The sequence below is a fragment of the Purpureocillium lilacinum genome (assembly GCF_023168085.1).
Source record: "Purpureocillium lilacinum CBS 284.36 DNA, scaffold_7, whole genome shotgun sequence".
NCBI lineage: Eukaryota > Fungi > Ascomycota > Sordariomycetes > Hypocreales > Ophiocordycipitaceae > Purpureocillium > Purpureocillium lilacinum.
In genome coordinates, this window is record NW_027072117.1 from 3,031,774 (window position 1) to 3,050,830 (window position 19,057).

The 19,057-nt window shown below is 58.0% G+C and overlaps 8 protein-coding genes across 8 annotated transcripts; 3 read left to right on the forward strand and 5 right to left on the reverse strand.

The window, feature by feature from the left end:
- Positions 1–5: 5 nt before the first annotated feature.
- On the reverse strand, positions 6–1,279 carry PLICBS_009829 (uncharacterized protein; the record flags this gene model as incomplete). The annotated part of the gene is made up of 2 exons (XM_018328357.2): positions 6–1,104; positions 1,164–1,279. The coding sequence occupies 2 exons, from the start codon at positions 1,277–1,279 to the stop codon at positions 6–8; spliced, it is 1,215 nt and encodes a 404-aa protein (XP_018173043.1).
- Positions 1,280–2,028: 749 nt separating this feature from the next.
- On the forward strand, positions 2,029–3,227 carry PLICBS_009830 (uncharacterized protein; the record flags this gene model as incomplete). The annotated part of the gene is made up of 3 exons (XM_018328356.2): positions 2,029–2,053; positions 2,239–2,727; positions 2,794–3,227. The coding sequence occupies 3 exons, from the start codon at positions 2,029–2,031 to the stop codon at positions 3,225–3,227; spliced, it is 948 nt and encodes a 315-aa protein (XP_018173042.2).
- A 697-nt stretch (positions 3,228–3,924) lies between these two features.
- Positions 3,925–4,981, forward strand: PLICBS_009831 (uncharacterized protein; the record flags this gene model as incomplete). Its single annotated transcript, XM_065601724.1, has 2 exons — positions 3,925–4,294; positions 4,353–4,981. The coding sequence occupies 2 exons, from the start codon at positions 3,925–3,927 to the stop codon at positions 4,979–4,981; spliced, it is 999 nt and encodes a 332-aa protein (XP_065457796.1).
- Positions 4,982–5,063: 82 nt separating this feature from the next.
- PLICBS_009832 (uncharacterized protein) lies at positions 5,064–6,740 on the reverse strand (the record flags this gene model as incomplete). The annotated part of the gene is made up of 1 exon (XM_018328355.2): positions 5,064–6,740. The coding sequence occupies one exon, from the start codon at positions 6,738–6,740 to the stop codon at positions 5,064–5,066; it is 1,677 nt and encodes a 558-aa protein (XP_018173041.2).
- A 1,817-nt stretch (positions 6,741–8,557) lies between these two features.
- PLICBS_009833 (uncharacterized protein) lies at positions 8,558–9,847 on the forward strand (the record flags this gene model as incomplete). The annotated part of the gene is made up of 5 exons (XM_018328352.2): positions 8,558–8,574; positions 8,628–8,833; positions 8,900–8,977; positions 9,052–9,524; positions 9,581–9,847. 5 exons carry the CDS (start codon positions 8,558–8,560, stop codon positions 9,845–9,847), a joined length of 1,041 nt encoding a protein of 346 aa, XP_018173038.2.
- Positions 9,848–10,301: 454 nt separating this feature from the next.
- On the reverse strand, positions 10,302–11,737 carry PLICBS_009834 (uncharacterized protein; the record flags this gene model as incomplete). Its single annotated transcript, XM_065601725.1, has 6 exons — positions 10,302–10,526; positions 10,578–10,755; positions 10,807–11,399; positions 11,420–11,479; positions 11,542–11,554; positions 11,625–11,737. The coding sequence occupies 6 exons, from the start codon at positions 11,735–11,737 to the stop codon at positions 10,302–10,304; spliced, it is 1,182 nt and encodes a 393-aa protein (XP_065457797.1).
- A 1,671-nt stretch (positions 11,738–13,408) lies between these two features.
- On the reverse strand, positions 13,409–14,749 carry PLICBS_009835 (uncharacterized protein; the record flags this gene model as incomplete). Its single annotated transcript, XM_065601726.1, has 4 exons — positions 13,409–13,644; positions 13,831–14,342; positions 14,408–14,636; positions 14,689–14,749. The coding sequence occupies 4 exons, from the start codon at positions 14,747–14,749 to the stop codon at positions 13,409–13,411; spliced, it is 1,038 nt and encodes a 345-aa protein (XP_065457798.1).
- A 702-nt stretch (positions 14,750–15,451) lies between these two features.
- On the reverse strand, positions 15,452–17,417 carry PLICBS_009836 (uncharacterized protein; the record flags this gene model as incomplete). The annotated part of the gene is made up of 2 exons (XM_018328350.1): positions 15,452–16,993; positions 17,052–17,417. 2 exons carry the CDS (start codon positions 17,415–17,417, stop codon positions 15,452–15,454), a joined length of 1,908 nt encoding a protein of 635 aa, XP_018173036.1.
- Between the last annotated feature and the right edge of the window lie 1,640 nt (positions 17,418–19,057).

A 19,057-nucleotide genomic window follows, 5' to 3' on the forward strand; every position in this document is an offset into this window, starting at 1 on the left:
ACCAACTAGTCCTCATTCTTGAGGATGTCGTTCCACTGCATCCTCCGCACCAGCTGCGCGCACAGCACCGCATAGCTCGTCACCACCGCGCCCACCAGTGCATCGCCGTCGTCGTCTGCCGGGGCATACACGCGCAGCACGTCGCGTCGCGTCCCCGAGCCCGCGCCAGAGCTCTTCCTCGTGCTCCATGCCCCGTCATTTGCGGCTATGAGGCGGTCGTAGCCGTCCAGCAGGACGAACCGCGCTATGGGCTTGGGGCGCGCTGTCGTCGCGCCTCCTGGTCGGCCTTCCTCGACGTCGTCGGCCGTGATGATGCGGCGGACTGTCCAGAGCAGGGTGCTGCTGCTGCCCTGCGGGCCGGGCACGAAGAACTGTGGGCACTGACGGGAGAAAACTTGTCTGTCTTGGCCAACTTTACAGTCATACGACAGAAACGGCGGGGTCGAGGCCGGTGACGGGTTGTTGCTGTCCTGCCGTGGGAGGTATATGACGGTGTCCCACGACTGTTGCGTGAGCTGGCCCGCACCGACACATCGACTGGTACGGGCGTCGACCACGGAAAGGCACGAGTTGGCAAAGGCCCAGCGCCGCGGGATGAGCTCGGACGCGTCGAATTTGCCTGGCCAGAGGAACCGCGCGTGGAAGGCGCCGTTGGGCTCGAAGGCGTTCAGGCGGTCGATGCGATGCAGCTTCTGGGTCCTCGCTGCGTTCCACACCGCACTGGGAATGCCGTCCGTAGAGTCTGGATCAACGTGGAGTGTCGTCGAGCTTCGAAGATGTTGGTAGCGGTGGGTGTGATTCGCGATCAACGATTTGTCTACCGGGCCGGGCGGACCTAATGGGGATGGACAATACCGGACGCCGGAACGTTCGCTTTTCGGCTCTCGATGCTGCCTCATATCTGTTGTATTGTGGTTACTTGAAGGGAGCGGCTGCAGCGTCGCCTCCTTGGCGTGGATATAGTGACCCCGTGGTCCGGAGAGGTAGACGACGAGCCGTAGGCCGCAGCGCGAGCAGTAATGTGTCACCCAGGCGCCGCCTGGGCCACGGAAGTGCTCATATATGGGAAAGAGCAAGATGCCGAGATAGATCATCATGAACATACTGCGGTCACTCATATCAGCTCAGAGAAAGAATGGGAGACTGACGGTCAGGCTGCGCACTCGACTTTCCGATACGGCTCGCGGATGCGCACCGTGAGGGCGGTCTGGCGACATGCCGGACAGGTGACGACCCTGCGACGGCGTCTGAGTTCTTGCAGTGGCACGTTCCCGGCCATGATGTGCGAGCGAGCCCTAGAGCTCGGCTGATGAAGGGTGACAACATGATCGAGGATGCGACGATCTGGGCTCTGCCGCGTTTATATCGTGTTCACCAGGGCGTGTAAGTGGGTGGACACGTGCGCCGGGACCAGGGTCGAGTGGCCCGTGGGGGAATCAGCCTTGTGGGTGGCACAACACCCCGGGCGCGCATGAATCACCAGGGAGATCCATGTCCTGGGATGGGATCGTCGCGGGAACAAGCAGCACGGACGTGGCGTTCATGCCGTGGGTGTTTGCATGAATGTGTCAGCTGTCTGTTGGGTCGTTGCTTGCTTGTGTAGCCCTTGGCGCAGGGTCCAGCGATGCGTTGCGCCAAGGTTCATGCGCCTGACGTGTGCTAGAGCTTGGGCGAGCTACTGCCCCAATGCCTGGAGTTTAAAGGCGTAAACTACTTGGCATGATGGGTCGCTCGTTGCGGACGGTGAATGAGTGAATGATACAAAGACTGAAAAAGAGCACCGAGACAGCCTCGGTTCAGATTGGAGCAGGACGACATGTCGTGAGACGGTTGTTTGAGGCGCCGAGACAGCTGAGGGCAAGAGGAGAGGCTGCTCGTGGGGGAGCTGAATGTGGGGTGAGCTGAGACTTAAACTCGCATCCATCCACTGCGGGCTTCACTCTGTCTCCCCTCAACTCCCCGGATGATGGCCCCCCAACTGTGTCCTCAGTAGACTCGAGCGGCGACGACTCTCTGCGCTAATGGGCCATGCCGCGTGTGTATAACAAAGAAGGTGAGTTCACGTTGAATCCGATGGCGAGGACGCTGCTAACATTCACACGAGCCTGGTGAGACCAACCGCCATTAATGACCAGTGGTTGTGCTGAGCAGCCATCAGCGACACTTGTCGCAAGCGCAAGGTGAAATGTCCGTCTGCATCTCACCAGCACCGAAACTATCTCGCTGATAGCTCTTCAGGCGATGAGGTCCGCCCGGTGTGCGGCCTGTGCAGCAGCAAGGGCCTGTTCTGCACCCGCTCCGAGAAGCCCGTCACCTTCATCCAGCACGGCCCGTCCAAGCGCAAACATGCCGACCCGGAGCCGGCCATCGCCGTCGCGTCAAGTCCCCACGATGCGCTGGCCCAGGCCGACGTCGCGGGCGCCTTCCATCACTACATATCCGCCATCGCCGCCTGGTACGACCTCGGCGACCCGTCGCGCCAGTTCGCCACCGTCGTCCCGAGGCTGGCGCTGGACGAGCCGCTCCTGTTCAGCGGGGCGGTGGCCGTCGCGGCGATGCACCTCGGCAAGACGACGACTGGGGCGAAGGCGACCCTGGCCACTGCGAGGATGTATCACGCTGAGTGCGTGGGCAGGCTGATTGCCTTGGGGGAGGGGAGCGCACTGCTGGAGAATGGGGTTGCGCTTGCGACGGTTTGTCTGCTGCGGTCTTATGAGATTCTTGATGGTAATGCCGAGATGCCTGTTTGATCTGAACTCTGCCATGGCGCTGATGGCTGACTGACTGCGACAGAGGACGTCGACCCGAACCGGCATCTGCAGGGCGCGTACTCGCTGGCCTCGCGCCGCGGATTGCTCAACGACATGTCCAGCCAGCTCTTCACGGCAGGCTTCTGGAACTATCTCCGCGAAGACATTACGTTTAGCCTGTTCGAGGGCTGCCCTCTCAAGATGGACCTGAGCGAGGTCGTCGTCCCGTCACATGCCCTCCCACCAGGTCATCTCCACACCGCGTCGCTTATTCTCGGGCGGTTGATCAACGCTGCATTCGAGCGGCCGGTCGAGGACGAAGAATGGATGGAGCTGATGAATGCCACGACAGCGTGGTACCAAAGCCTGTCCGCAGCGCAGAAGCCGTTTGGTCGGATAGAGGGCGCTGCTGGAGAATTGGCCAAGGTGTGGTTCCTGGAGGACTCACACGGTAAGTATACCATCACTGCCGAGTGAAGCGATGCTGAGTCTCATAGCGTCTGCGATGCACTACTTTTTGACCATTTTCTGTATCCTCGCGATATCTGCGTTACCGGAACGGCTCACCCATCTCCCGCCTCTGCACAGCGGGGTCAGTATTTCCGGTCAGAGTAGGGAAGACTTGCTCGATGGCTATGCCTCAGAGATTTGCGCCATTGCCTTTACGACGCGCATCCCGTCGGTGCTCGTGAATGCCTTTGGGCCGATATCTTACAGTGAGATCAGCGGAGCGATGTTGACGGACGTTTGGGGATGTTCGCGCTGACATGTCACAGGCGCCAAATACATTCGGAATGAAGCTGTACGGCAGGGCGTCCTGGGCAACTTGACGGGTTGTAAGAGGGTTATTGGATGGCCGGTGGGGAGGCTGATGGACGACTTGAAGGCAGCGTGGACGACGACGGGAGGATGATATCCTCTGTTGCTGCCCGCCCGCTGTGTAAGTGGCTGTAGGGGGACAGCCAACTGAAGATGCGAGACGTGGGGTGGTGGCGCCCTGAAGCCCTCTAGGCCGGTTTCAGCACCCAAACCCGACAGGCGGAAATCGCATCCTCGACGAGACCGCGACCTGCTGGCTATAAGAAGAGGGCGACGACGACACCATTTCCCTTTTCCGCGATCTTATCCTTTCAAGGCATACAAGAGTAGCCGAGCCATTCCAACGGGTGTCGAGATGCTGTCCCTCTATCCACTGGCACGCCGCGCCGCCGTGCGGTCGCTCGGCCTCACCAAGTCGACTTACACAACCGCCGCGGCGCCGCGGCTCCCCATCGTCATCACTCCATCCGCGCAGGAGATCGCAAACAAGCGTCTCGACGCGCGGAACCTCGAGCGGGCCGTCCGTCATGTCCACCTGGACGGACTCGTCGTGGTGAATGGAGTTGCGCCTCACGCCGAGCTGGACATTCTCAACGCGCGCATGGTCAAGGACGCGAGAGAGCTTCAAGCCCGCGGCGACAAGGGGCCGTTCAACTACAACCAGGGCAACTTGCAGCTCGATGCGCCTCCCGTGGCGGAGTTCTTCTTTCCGTCAATCTTTACCAGTTCGTCGCGTTCCTCTCAGGCTTGTGGGTAGCACCAGACTAACCGTCGTGCAATCAGACAGCATCGCAACTCAGATAACCTCGTCTGTCCTCGGGCCGCGTCCAAAATGGACCTTTTGCTCTGCCAACGCCGCAATGCCCCCTCTGCCCGGCGCGTCTCCGCAGAGACAGCCCGTCCACTCGGATGCCGACTTTGCGTTTCCGTCGCACCCATTTGCGCTCGTCGTGAACGTGCCGCTCATTTCCATGGATGCACGGAATGGGTCTACGGAAATCTGGCTGGGGACGCACACCCAAGACGTGTCGGCGCAAGAAGGCGCTCACGGTGAGCGCGCGAGTGGGCGCATCAAGGAGCCACTGCTGAGGGACGGCAGCTTCAAGCCGGTGCAGCCCAAGATCGACAGGGGGGCGGTGGTGATTCGCGACCTGAGGCTGTGGCATGCCGGAATGCCGAACTCGTCGCAGGATGTGCGCATTATGCTGGCCATGATACACTTTGCGCCGTGGTACCGGAACGGAATGAGGCTGGAATTGGGCGACGATGTGAAGCCGCTGCTTGAGGACCTGGAGGCCCGAGGCGAGCTGGGGCTGGAAGTGCCGGTGGATTGGGTGTCACGCGATGAAGCATTGGACAGGTACATGAACCGCGGCTTTGGCAACAGCTATGACTTCGATCAGGAGGCTTAAGACTGTAAGGTGCAAAGGCTCACTTGGTCCGCACCGGCAAGAAACAAACCAACGCAGCAATGAAAGCGCAGCTGTTTGTAGCTCACGCAATCCAGAACCAGATCCTCTCCAGCCAGTTGCGCGGCTTGACCACCTTCCACGTCGGCTCCAGCCGGTCAATCTCAGCCTTGCCCGACCAAATATCCATGTCGGCGAGCTTCACGAAGCTCGTCCTCTTGACCAGCTTGTACCCGAAAAACAGAGACAAGAAGATGGGAATGTCGATGTACGGCGGGATAAATGACTTGGCACTGAACTTGCCGGGGAAGAAGGCATCGAAGCCGTTGAAGAAGGCGACCACGAGACAAAACACAATGGCAAAGTAGGCAAGGAACGGCTGCAGCGGCGACTTGTACGGCAGGGTGTCGCGCGAGACGCCGTTGTACCGCAGGCCGTAGTAGAAGCGCAGGTACGTGTACGACACGCTCGCCCACACGATCAGCGTGCTCACGGCGCTGAGGTTGCTGATCCAGAAGAACACTTCCGAGGAGCGATTATTGACGTTGAGGTAGACGAGGCAACTCAGTGCCGTAGTCGCGGCGACGCAGCCGTATGGTACGCCGAAGCGCTCCCACCGCAGGATCCGAGGCGCCTTGCCGTCCAGCGCGGCCGAGTACAGCACGCGCGTCGACGCATAGAAGAACGAATTGCCCGCAGACCACGCCGACGAGAGGACGACGGCATTGATGATGGACGGCAGTGTGCGAATCCCGGCGTTGGCGATGGCGATGACAAAGGGGCTCTGTGCGGCGCCGGGGGCAGAGCTGCTGATGGCGTTTAGGAGGTTGGGGTCCTTGGACGAGACGCACAGCCCGACGAGGAAGATGGAGAGCACGTAGAAGATGGCGATGCGCCAGAAGACGCGGCGAATGGCCTTGGGGATGTTGCGGCGCGGGTTCTCCGTCTCGCCCGACGCGACGACAACCATCTCGCTGCCGCCGTACGAAAACGTCGCCTGGATGAAGACCTTCCAGAAAGCCAGAAACCGGCCCAGGCTGCCCTCCTTGAGGTACTCGTTCATGGGTCCCGGATCGCGCCAGTAGCGGAAGCCAATGGTCTCGTGCGAGGGACCGCCCCCGACGGTAAGCACGAACATGAGGATGATGAGGCCGACAATGGTGGTGAGCTTGATGGCGCCGAAGAAGAACTCGGCTTCGCCGTAGATGCGCACGGGGAGGCAGTTGACGAGCACCATGGTGAAGAAGAAGAGCGTTATGAGCGCCGCCTTGGGCAGGCTGTTTTCCCAGTAGTCGACGACGACGGCGCAGGCCGTCACCTCGATGGGCACCCCGATGGCGAATTGGTACCAGTAGTTCCAGCCAAGGGTGAAGCCCAGCGCCGGGTCGACGTAGCGCGCGGCGAAGACGGGCACCGCACCGGGGATGGGCAGCCACGCCGCCATCTCGCCGAGCGACACGATGACGCAGTACAGATTGAACCCCGTCGCGGCGTAGCAGATGAAGGCCGACAGCGGGCCCGCCAGCGAGAGCACCTGCCCGCTGCCGACGAAGAGGCCCGTGCCGATGGCGCCGGAGAGGGCGAGGAATTGAACATGTCGCGACTTGAGCCGCCGCTCCAGCGTTCCGAGGCTGCGCGTTTCAGCATCAGATTGCTTCTCGTCGAACGCGATGGAAGTGCCGTCTCCGTGAGTTGCCTGCGGCTTTATTGCGTCGTCCTGCTGTTGGGACTCGACGTCCTGGGACTGGATGTTGTGAGCCATGCTTGGTGCGTAGTGTGTAAGTCGTCGCCCGCAGCAATTAGGCCCAGTCGTCGGCGTCACGAGTATCGCGGCCGCCCGAGACAGTCGCAAGCAGCGCAACGAAACACTGCCCCAGCGAGGACGAGCGTGAATTGCCCGACGAAGGATTCACGAGAGAGGGGTTCAAGACGTCTTTATCACAGAAGCCCCCCACGGAAGCGTCAGACCAACGTTGGGCCATGCGAGATCGGCAGACCATCGTGCTACGCCGCTCTCATCCCCCGCACTTGAACATGCGGAGAAGCCGCATGTACGCCGACGTCTGACCATCGCCGGTGTCGATGAGAGGACTAATGCAAGTTTAATGCCAATTTGGTGGCACGCGGGGTCTGGCCATGGGTCCTTGGACAATGGGAGCTTGTCTATCTCGGTGCATGTCGCAGCGAGAAGCCGTCCTGCTCACCACGCAATCCTGGGCTAAAAGGAGAACCTACATTAGTATTGTTGGCTGGACGGGGTTGTGATCGGTGCTCTGGCGATACGGTCCGCGGCGCCAGAGGAGCGGCAAACTGGAGGAGGATGATCCATGCCAACATACAGGCTCGGCTCGTCGGCCAACAGGCCCGTGAAATGTAATGGATGGTGTTAGCCGTGCCTGATGAAGCCAGGACACCCTCTCATTGGCAAACCATGGATACTCACTCTCAGTCGGATCTGCGAGGATACGAGGAGCCAGCACTTACATACGGGCTGGGTCCGCGCCCCTCGGCCCTCAGGACCTAACACTCAGCGCAAGCCGACTCTCCATTCTTACGTATGTCCTGATCCGTAACGGCATCGCTTTTTCCAGGTCGTTTCCCGCGGGGAGGAAGGGGTTCGTGTTTTGCATGTGGGATAGCATTTGAAGCGACTCGGTAGAGACAGACGAAGTGCATGAAGAAGAGCGACAGAACGCGCTCGGCGACGCGAGCAGATGACGCGGGGCGGAGGGGAGAGACTGTGTCGTCGATGCAATCCGGCGCTGACGACCGCTTGCTTCGGGGCGGGCTCCCTGCCTCGGCTCCGGCCCGGCCTCGGGGACTCAATTCATTGAACGTCGGTCGTTGCCGCAGGGCCCGGGCGTGGTTCTCAAAGTGGCGCTTTGAGAGCCATCCGCAGCAGGAAGAACTGCCCAGCCCGGAATGCCAAGATCACCTGCAGCGGTGATGCGCTCTCCTGTCGCACTGGCCCGACCAGCTCCCATCGCGACCCTCCCGCGGTTGCGCGCGCAATGGAAACGACAACTCCGAGACGTGACCCGGCGAAAGGGCCCAACATCGCCTCATCGATGGACCCTATAAGGCTATGACCCCATACTTTCAACATGGCCACCTTCGACGCTCCTCCCCTGGCCCGCTCCAAGGGCGCGCCGCAGTCTCCACCGCCACCAAGCTGCGACGACATGCTCTGGGGGAATGGCGGGGCCAATTCAGCCCAGGGCGCGCTGGAGTCGTCGAGACATTATTAATGCAACGCGCTGCTTCAGCAGTCCAGCAGAAAGAACTGGACACGGCACGCCAACCCTCATCTGGAGATCTGAAAACTGGTCGCTGACATGTGCACCATTACGTAGCTACAGATCTTGCTAGAATTGCGGCTTGCATCACGATCTACCGCCCACTACGACAGGTTAGGCTGGGAACGCGGCTCGCCTGGGACGGCCAGGAGATTTGGGGGCCATGGCCCATCAACTAGACTTGATGGGTTGAACGTGGGAGCTATAAAGCGGCACGTCGTCGCCCCCTCTTACAGTGCTGTTGGAACACGGCTCAGCTCCGATTTCAACACTCCCCTTCATCATGTCGAGAATCTTTATGTAAGTATGTCCAGTTCCCGTCGCGTTCTCGACACCAAGCTCACCCGAGACAGCACCGGTGCATCGGGGTACATTGGCGGGCAAGTCTTGCACGACTTGGTCGCCGCGCGACTTGACGTGCGAGTCCGCGCCTTGGTTCGCAGTGAACAAAGCGCGAAAGCGATATCTGCGGCCTTCCCAAGCGTCGAGACAGTCTCCGGCGACCTTGACAATGCGGCCGTTATAACGGAGGAGGTGAAGCAGGCAGACATTGTACTTCGTACGCGGCCCCTCATGTTCCCCGCCTGACAGCGCTCAATGGCCTGGTGCTGACGGTTCCGCGTAGACCTTGCTGCAACGGGGCATCTCAAGAGTGTGCAGACAATTCACGAAGCGTTGCAGGCGAGATCGGCAGACAACCCGGGTAAGGCCAGATGTCTCGCGAGTCTATTACTTGCAATTGATGACTGAAGCATGGCTCTTACTGACGCGCTGCAGCGTACTGGTTACAGATCTCTGGAGCCAGCGCCCTGGCCGCCGGCGAGCTCGCCGATGCCTCCTACGTCCCAGGGTCACCCAGCGACGCTATTTTCGATGACCTCGACGGCGTGTCGGACATCATCGCCGTCATCAAGGCTCACGCCTCCCGCGCAGTCGACAACTATGTGCTCGATGTCGCCGCAAGCAGCCCGCAGGTAAACACGGCTCTCGTTTTCCCCGGCATCATCTACGGCCAAGGTCAAGGTCCCGTCAACCAGAGAAGCATCCAGATTCCGAACCTGGCGAAGGCGGTGATCCAGAGAGGGCGGGGCGTTCAGGTCGGCCAGGGCCTGAGCCGCTGGGCAGACGTCCACGTACAGGACGTTGGGTCGCTCTTTGTTGCGCTCGTTGAAAAGGCGCTCGCCCACGCCGAAGCAAATTCGCAGCTGTGGAATACGAATGGGTTGTATTTGACGGGAGTCGGCGAGCTGGTAAGTCCCCAGGTTATGGCACTGAGTATCGCGCACAGGTCTCTGACACGATGCAGCCATTCAGCGAGATATCGAGCCGCGTCGCCAGCTCAGCCGCCTCCAAGGGCTACATACCCGACGGCAAGGCCGTCGATCAGGTGCCCGGTGACGAAGCTGACAAGGCATTGTCGCATGGTCGCGTACTGTACGGAACGAATGCTAGAGGTTCAGCAAGGCGGGCAAGGGAGCTGCTTGGCTGGAGCCCGCGATTCGGCAAGACGGGTCTGGAAGAAGAGATTCCGCGAGCTGTCGACGAGGCGGCCAAGTCTTTAGGCAAGGCTTGAGTCATCTGATATATACAGCAATCGACTGTGCTCCTGCGTCGAGGTTCAAAGAAGTCGTCGTGTCCCGTTTGGATCAGCGGAAGAACCTGGGTTGGGGACACTGTCAGGCGGGTTGCAAAGCACCCTCCAGCTGTAGCGCGCCAGAGTCCACGACCCGACTGGATTTGGGCAAGCAATAAAACGTTCACAACAACAACTTGTATACGTATTCTCTATTTCCCCGGAATAGGACCCCACTGTCATCCATGAAACTAGGCTGTTCATACAAGATGAATCGATGCCCTAGTACATGCGCGCTGACGTGATCTCGAAGGCGACATGGATACCGCAGAGCACCCAGCGCCTGGGGACCCAGCATTAGCGCTCATTGTTGCTGGCTAACAGCCACAGTCGAAGACTCGACACTCGCTGCCACGTTGACGCCACTTCCGCCAGTCCGAGCACAACGAGGTACTCATTGCGGTGCCTGATACTGGTCCGCATCCACCCCGGCTGCCCAGTGATGCTTTGCCGCGACATGCTCGGCAGGAGGGTGCTTTTGCCCTGGCTTCTGGTAAAAGTTCTCCCGATAAGTGCCACCCGGCACAGCATAGTCATCCCAGAATAAGCCTCTCTTTCGAAGCTCAGGGACGAGAAGCTCAATGATGTCTTCGAATGACTGGGGGAACAACACGTATGCCTACTCATGGTTAAAACCCCACAAGAGAAGCAATAGAACTTAGCGACTTACAAGATTGAAGCCGTCGACGTCGGCCTCTCGAACCCATGTCTCGAGGCTGTCCGCTACTTGAGATGGAGTGCCGACAAAGAGAGGGCCGTTGCCACCGATGCTAACGTGCTCCGCTACAGTGTGCTTTGTCCACTTTGAGTTTGCGGGAGAGAACTTGGCATAGCCCTCGACGGTCGACCTGAATGCTGTTAATCGTCGCCATGGAGGCTACGCTGTAGACTGAACCTACCTGACGGCATTGCTCTCGACTTGCCGGAGCTCTTCATCATCTCCATATTCATTAAGATCGATGCCCGTCCAACCACCAAAGAGCGAGAGGGCTCCTTCGAGCGACGCATACTGCTTGTAGTCGTTGTACTTTGCCAGAGCCTCTTCCTCGGTCCTGCCAAGTATGGTTGTGACTAGCGCCAGGACCTTAATGCTCTTCGGGTCTCTTCCAAAAACATCTTTGGCGGTTTGTCGGATCTCAGCAATGTTTTTGGCGCACACGGCCGGGGCGTGAGCAGAGGTGAAGATGGCTTCGGCATGTTGGGCAGCAAAGAGCTTGCCGGCTTTCGAGGCGCCCGCCTGGAGCAGAAGGGGAGTTCGCTGCGGGCTCGGGTCCACGATGTGAGGCCCGGGAACTGAGAAATACTTCCCTTCGTGGTTAATCTTCCGTACCAGGCGCGGATCGGTGTAGATTCCACGCTCGCGGTCGAGCAAAACGGCATCATCTCTCCAGGAAGACTGCAGTAGCTTGTATATGACCGTCATGTACTCTTCAGCTTGCGCATATCGCTCATCGTGCTGGACGTAGTCAGAGTCGGCCGTTTTGATCAAGGTCTGTAGTATTCACTACTTACGCCAAGCTGCTCAGTGCGGCCGAGGTTCTTTGCTGCCGATTCGAGATAGCTCGTGACAATCTGTTGTGGCCTGGCGTCAGCGTACGAATCGACCTGGGGACAGCAATGAGCGGAGGCTTTACATTCCACCCGACTCTAGACCCATGTTAGCATCCTTGAAACGACCACGTGGAGTTTAATGTTGGTAATGAAGCCAACGACTAACCTTCCCTTTGTGAGATGGTCGACTGTGGAAAGCCTTCTCGCGAGATGGTACGGCTGCTCATAGGTAGTCGACACAGTGACGCCAAATCCAATGCTCTTAGTTGCTGCCGCCATGGCAGGGATTACCGAAAGCGGCTCAGTTACAGGCCACTGAGCTCCGGAGGTGATCGAGGGCTCAAGAGACTTGGAATAGACATCGTAGCCACCTGATCTGGTTAGACGAGGCAAGGGTCTCAACGGTTACGGTTGAATGCTGAACATTGACCTCACCGAGAACGTCTGCGATAAAGATCCCGTGAAACTTCGCCTGATCCAATAGCTTGGCTAGCTCAACCCAATGCTCCGTGTCTTTGAACTTCCAGGACTTGTCACTCGGATGTCGCCATAGCCCCGGTGATTGGTGGCCACTGCCTGCAGCCAAGTCAGCTACTGGTGTGTGTTGTGGTAGATCATGTACGGCGTTGACGAACACATCATCACAAAGGCGTTGAGTATAAGGCTCTTCTTTTCAACATCGGGATTGGTATTTTCCGCCATGTTTGCGTTCTGTCTTGCAGCGACACTTGGATGAAACAGTGCTGTTTGAGAAGGTGGACCAGGCGCAGAGACGGTGACGGGTGACTGGACCCGGGAGTTACTGTCGAGTTTGTCGCTTTTCGCAAGTGCCTTGATGTACTCCAAGAAAGCCAGACAAGGTCGGCCGAATGTCCATGCAACAATTGCGTGATCACTGGAGGCAGATTGCGAGCTGCTTATACTCGACGGCGGAGGCATACTGGACCGCGCACCCTCCCCGCGGATTGCCCGCTGGCCCGCCTGCGAGTCGCTGCGTGCGGGGCAGGACGGCGCAGTCAGTGGGCCAACCCTTCGCTGGAGACCTGCGCAGTCACTACGTAGATAGTATCCCCCAGCAATGGCGCAATCTCGTCCGCATCTTGCAAAGCTCGTTGCCATATCCCGGCATCAGGCATGTTGGCGATCGGCTGCAATTATTTTGCTTTTACCCGGACAAGTTCGCCAGAACGCCTGGATGAGCCTCCGATGCCGGGCTCCGCAAGCCATCGCCCAGGTTGAAGCTCCCGGCCACTGTGGGAGCTTGAGCGGCTGCCTAGCTTGAGCCCCGAAATGGCGTGTTTTCGAAGCATTCACGCGTCCATTGCAAGTCATGTCGCATCAGGTTCGCGGGGCCTGGCTCGCGCGGGATTAGCATTATGCAAATAGTACCCGACCACAGCATGTGACGACGGAGCTACTTGTATCGGGAAACGAAGGAGCGACGGAGCTGTTCGCCAATTCAGTCGTGTAGATACAGTACAGTGCGGCACTGGGATCTCTAACTACGAAATGGGAATGTCGCTTAGACTAGTCTAATGCAGCATGATATTTCTGTAGGGCGTCATGTCGAGTCTGGTCCTAAACAGCCTTTTCCGTGCCAGCTGGTGCTTTGACGGTCTCAACATCACCGTCACTCGCCGGGGTGGTGTTATAAGGGCCCTGGCCACTGCCGTTTTCCCCAGCGGCACCAAAGCGCCTGAGAACAAGCCACGCTGGAAAAATTGCCAGCCCCCAGAGTGCAAAGTTCAAGTAAACACCACCGACATGCGCCATAACCGGCACGGCTTCGAGACCGTAGCTGACAGCTTGCCAGGCGGATTCTGTCCCACGAAGAAGAGCGGAATACCGAATGATTTCTTCCTTGGACTCGGACAGATTCTGTATGATGAAGTAGCTGGGATCGTGGAATCAGTACCTTCTGCCTCGAAAACTTGACGGCGACCGCCGAACTCACAGGAAGAGGTAGTTTAGCTGAAAGCCAAGCAGCAAGAATAGGAACACCGCGAAGCCGGATCCGAAGCCCGCGCTGGACCAGTCGTGTGTCGGATGCGTGCGATCATATCTGGTGACGAGAATTGTCGCCCACACCCACCACGCTCCCTGGAGCGTCACAATGGTCCAGAACGAGGACCGCGCCCGCACCTTTAGAGGCACTCGTGTCCGGTCAAGCCAGTACTGCACCGAACCTCTCAGCAAAAAGCAAAAGACAATGAAAAGCGTCGGAAATTCTGGCGCCTTACCCCTAGAATGTTGCCGCCAATTACAGCGACGATGCCTGAGAGGAAGGAACCTAAGGCGCGGGCCCTAACAGTGAACCATACTATCTGCTGTCAGTGACAGATCTAACAAGCGCGTCGTTCTCAAGCACGTACAGGAAAGGTACGTGAAGAATACTGCCTCGGCAAAGACAGCCTGCCCGATGAACAAGACAATCAACAAGAACTTCTTCGTGAAAAAGAGCCGTGTTGTTTGCTTGATCTCGAACCAAGGATTGTTCAGAATCGACAGGTCAACCTTTTTGCCATCCTGTCGCTCGACCTTGTCGGGAGGCGTAAGGCAGAGCGCGACCGCCGGTCCAAGACACTGCAGGGCGATAAAGATGAGGAAAACCGTGTATGAAACCTTGCCTGCCTGGTCACGGTCCGTGTTCAGGCCCAGATTGATTGCACCGCCGAGGATCTGACCGCTGACGCGGAACGTCAGCCAGAAACCGAGTGCCTTCCCGCGATTCCAGGGCTCGGGGTAGGCGATGGCAATGGCCGCCTCAGCCATCCAAAACACGCCGGCTGAGATGCCGCAAAGTGCCGCACCCAGGATGACAAGCCACTCTGTGCCGAAGCGATTGTTTGTGTAGAGGCCGGCTGCATACGGCGCGTATCCGAGCCTAGTCCTGAGCGTCAGCACTGGCCAGGCGACTTACACGGAGCGTCTAGAGCGTTCAAGCCTTACGTTCCGAATATCAGCGCGCCTTTAATCCCAATCACCCGCACTAGGGCGCTGGATAGCCAGCAGGATACGACCATGAGGCAGAATGTGAGCGCATTGGCGGTGTTGACGAGATATGGCCTCTGGGCACCGCCCGCCCCCAGTGAGTTCATGGCTCCCCATATTCCAGGCGCCGACAAGTTGCACAGGCCGAGGATCGTGATGTTGTAGAAGGTTGATCGGTACCATTTCACTGCGAAAAGATGAGCATTTACTTGGGAGATGAAATGTCTTTCAATGATGACCTTTTTTGCGTTCATCTAACCGCGTTGTGGAGTCGCTGTCGTTGTGGCTGGAGTTCGACATCGTGCGGTCTTCGCTTTGCTTGCGGCCTGGAGTAATGACTTCTTGGACGGGAGTTTGCCAAAACAGAGACAATTCGCATCAACTCAACGACTGAATATCCCCATGATAAGGGACAAGAAGTCATTTAGCCGTTGATGTCGCTCTGCTGTGGTGACCCGCTCTCCAGTGATGTGCCCTCCGACTTACACGAGCACGCCATTGCGACGGAGTTGCACCACATGGCAATCCCTGCTAGCCAACAAGGCACGCTCAGGGTCATGGCCACTGCTCGCAGAGGGCTCGAATTCGGTGTGTAGCCGAGATTCGGAGGATGACATTGATGATGAAATGCCGGTTCCGGAACCGTCTTTGGACTGCGCCATGGTCATTCGGGTATTGATTCCAGGGTGAGCGCGGCCAAACCCTGTCGCTCCGTTGGCTAACCTCCAGGGCATTGAGGGTTTGGCGAGTCCCCGCATCGTCGAAGCCGGGCATGGCTCCCGGCACTGCTGTAAGAGGAGTAGCATGGAAATGCGTATGGCGGTAGGCCACGTGTATCTTCCACAGACCACGATAGCCATTCCATTGCTTAAGCCCGGCGTTGACAATATGGCCCATCACTCACCGGGACTGGTCCCGGGTATAATCAGGGACTGTTGAGAAGCTGGCGGACTTGAACACGACTCTTTCGCGTTGTATGAACCGATATGTGAAAGAAAGCCCTCACGGCACACTCCACCAGCTCTCGTGAATGTCCCGCAAGTCTATGTCATCGCTGGCCTTTAGGTATGGAGTCATGTCCGACTCCGGATCAGCCTCGCGCCTCGTCCACCCGTTTCCAAAATACCATAGAAACCTGTTGCCCGTGCTAGACAAGTATTTGTAGTTCCAATCCTCCCATCTCGGTTCGCGTCGGACAGCGGTCAAGTGTGCGGCGCTGCCAGGCCAGATCCCATGGATTCGAGCCCCAGGCCGACCGCCATTGTACCACGAGCTGCAGTGATCGGACAAGACTGTGTTTTTGAAGAACGCGTCAGAGTAGGCGACGAAATCGTCGGTAGCCTCGGATGTCGCCTCGATAGACTTGATCCCTTCTCTTGATACTTTCCTCAAGAGCTTAGCCAAGTAGGTCAATTGGGTCTCCACGCTCTGCGGGACCGTGCCAGATGGCCCCGTTCCGTGAGGGCCATGGACAAAGAACAGGTTGGGAAACCCCGGAGTGGCTAACCCCATGTAAGTGTACGGAAAACCATGCTCTCCATCTGGCTTCCAAAGGTCACCCAAATCCTTTCCTCCAGCCCGGATGGGGAAGCTTGGGACTAAGTCCGACTTGGCCCCGGTCGCACAGAACACAGCATCTACTTCCCTGTGCACTCCGTCCATGGTTTGAATCCCCGTGGCGGTGAACCGCTTGATTGGCGTCTGAATAAAGTCCACGTTGTCCTCTGTGATAGCCTCGAGGTAACCAGGACCAGGTGTGAGACGGCGACAATTCGGTGAGAAATCTGGTATAATGTGCTCCAGCAATTCAGGCTTCTTGACTAGGCGCTTCCTCATGATGTCGGTAAAGGTTGCCTTGAGCTTCGTGTTTTCTTCCGTTCCCCGCAGAAACGCTTCGAAGCGTCGCCAGTACTTGTCCTCCATTTGTTTCCTAAAGGCAAGGTAAGTTGCGGGATCCGCGAAGCTCTTTTGCTGCTCTTCTGGAATTGGCTGAGGCTCAAGCGTGCGATCGTCTCCCGCCCACGACGCCGCGATCCAGGTCTTGTTTCGAGCGTAGTGATCCAGGCGCCCGACCACTTTTTGCAGGTTTGCCACGACCTGAATACCGCTTGCGCCATTACCAATGACCGCTACTCTTTTCCCCTCGGGATTGAAGGATGGGTCCCAATTGGAGGTGTGCCGAAGTAGGCCTTGATATTCCGAGATCCCAGGGTACTGGGGCAGTCGCCAGTCGTTGAAACGTCCGTTGCAGGTGAGGACAACGTCAAACTCGTCGCTAGACGCGCTCCCTGTCTCAAGGTTGCTGGCATCCAATCGCCATTTGCCCTTCTCAGCGTTCCATGTAGCAGCAGCGACGCGGTGATGGAACTTCGCATGACGATAAACGTCGTATCTGCGAGCCACGGACTGCCAATAGTTTTTGATCTCTTCTCCGGAGGCGAACTGATCCGACCAATCTTTCTTTGGCGCAAAGGTCGACTGATACACGTGGGATGGGATGTCGCATTGCACTCCGGGATACACATTTTCTAGCCATGTACCGCCCTGCGACGAGACCGATTAGCATGCACTACTGAACCTACCCAGGCCACTGTTCCCATACAAAGTCTGCATTCTTCTCGAAAATGGTCAATTTAATGCCTGGGACCTTGGTGGGTAGGAGAACGCCAGCTAGGATGCCTGCAAGTCCCCCTCCAATGACGGCAACACCTATTTGGCGGGGCTCATCGATGAAGCGGTCGATGATTGCGACCCCTGAGTTCTGCGCATGAGGCGTGGCCTTGGGCTTGTCCGCATCGTTGGATAGTCTCGAATCAGACCTGATTATCGTGGAAGCTTCGGGCTGGGTACGGGCGCCGTTGTTCGGCAAGGGCTCGGATCGCGTGTCTTTGCTGGAATCGGGTTGGCTGTATGCTTGGGTCCCTGTAAAGCCAGGCACGTCGCTGGGGTCCGCTACCAAGGTCGCCATCATGGAACATGAACCTGTTAGAACCGCGCTGATGGGCTTGGTCGCGAGATCAGGGCAGCAACATGAAGTCACGCGAATGACTCCTTGGTATATTTATCTGGATGCTCTCCATGCGATTTGCTTCGCTCGAACATGAAACCCACCGGTCAGCGTGTCGCCATGGCACAGGGTGAGCACGTCAATGCTCCCCCACAATCACACCATCTACAACGACCTGCGCTCAACTCTCCGCCCGTACCGCCGTCCCCATAAACGAATGCAATGCCGTAGCTTGTTTCAGAACATATGCCAATCCCGCAACCCGTCGTTGAGCGCCTTGTTCTCGGGGTCTAACCGGACGGCTTGAGTTCCCCTCTAGCTGGCCCGCCGATTGCAGCTGGTCCGCCGATTCTCAGCGCCATCACAACCCGGCCGTGGCCCACTGCCTTCCACCGCTCACTACCACTAGAGTTCGACTTCTGCTTCGTGTAATCCTGCGCTCCATGCCCGACCCACTGGTCAGCTAGTCGCTTTTCTGGGCGTGAGCATACCGAAGTCTCGGCGAGCAACTGCAAGGTCCAGTCTCCCGGCGCTCGGTGACGCACCTAGCGTTGCCACACCCAAGGCCGCAAGACAAGTTAAAAGAGCCCCCGAGAGTCGGCTAGCAATCCTAGCTATTGCAGCGCGTCGCATCATGCCGAGAAAGAAACACCGTGCCTGTCCAAGATCTGGCTGTCGGGCGCCCTGAGTTCCGAGCTCTTCTCGGTGAGGCGCCCGTCAGTTCCGTTGGTGTGTGTTGTTCGGTTCCGGGTTCCGTCCGCGTCTGGGACGAACGGGCTCAGCGCCTGCGAGACCTGCGCGAGCCGCACAATCCGCGCGCACGCGCGTGCGCAGGTATTGCTACTTATAAGAGATGCTTTGATGTTCTGAAAGGCGATGTTCGATGGAGCAACGTCAGCCAGTTTCCGGCCAGCCCGATTGAATGCCAACCAACTTCGTTGCGGTGCCTTTTTCACATTTCCTCATCTCTCGGTGGCACGGTTCATTATACAACATGGGTGACAAGAAGGGATTTGACAATCTGCATCAGATTGGTCCCTGCAGTAGCATGGAAGACCTGCAAGCGGTCAGGGACATTAGAAAACTCATCATCGACCTCTGCCGCCAGAACAATGGTGGCCATGGCGGATCTGCGATCGGCATGGCACCTATTGCGGTCTCCCTTTGGAGGCATGTTATGCGATATAATCCCCTAAACCCGGAGGTACGTTGCTTGTCGAGTTATAACGTTTCACTTGTCACGGGCTGATGTCTGGTGGGCCGTTGTATCAGTGGTTTGACAGAGACAGATTCGTGCTGTCAAATGGACACGCAGCTGCCCTCCTCTATGTCATGCTTCACATCTCTGGCTACCCACATATGTCTATGGACGAACTCAAGATGTATGCCAGTACGAAGCCTGTAGATAGAGCTACGGGCAACTGGAAGTCGACAATATGTCTTGGTCACCCAGAGATCCATGTGCCTGGCGTCGAAGTGACAACGGGACCACTCGGGCAAGGAATCGCCAACGCCGTAGGGCTCGCAATCGCATCGCGCAATCTGGCAGCGACTTTCAACAAACCTGGCCACGAGGTGATCGGATCCCACATCTACTGCGT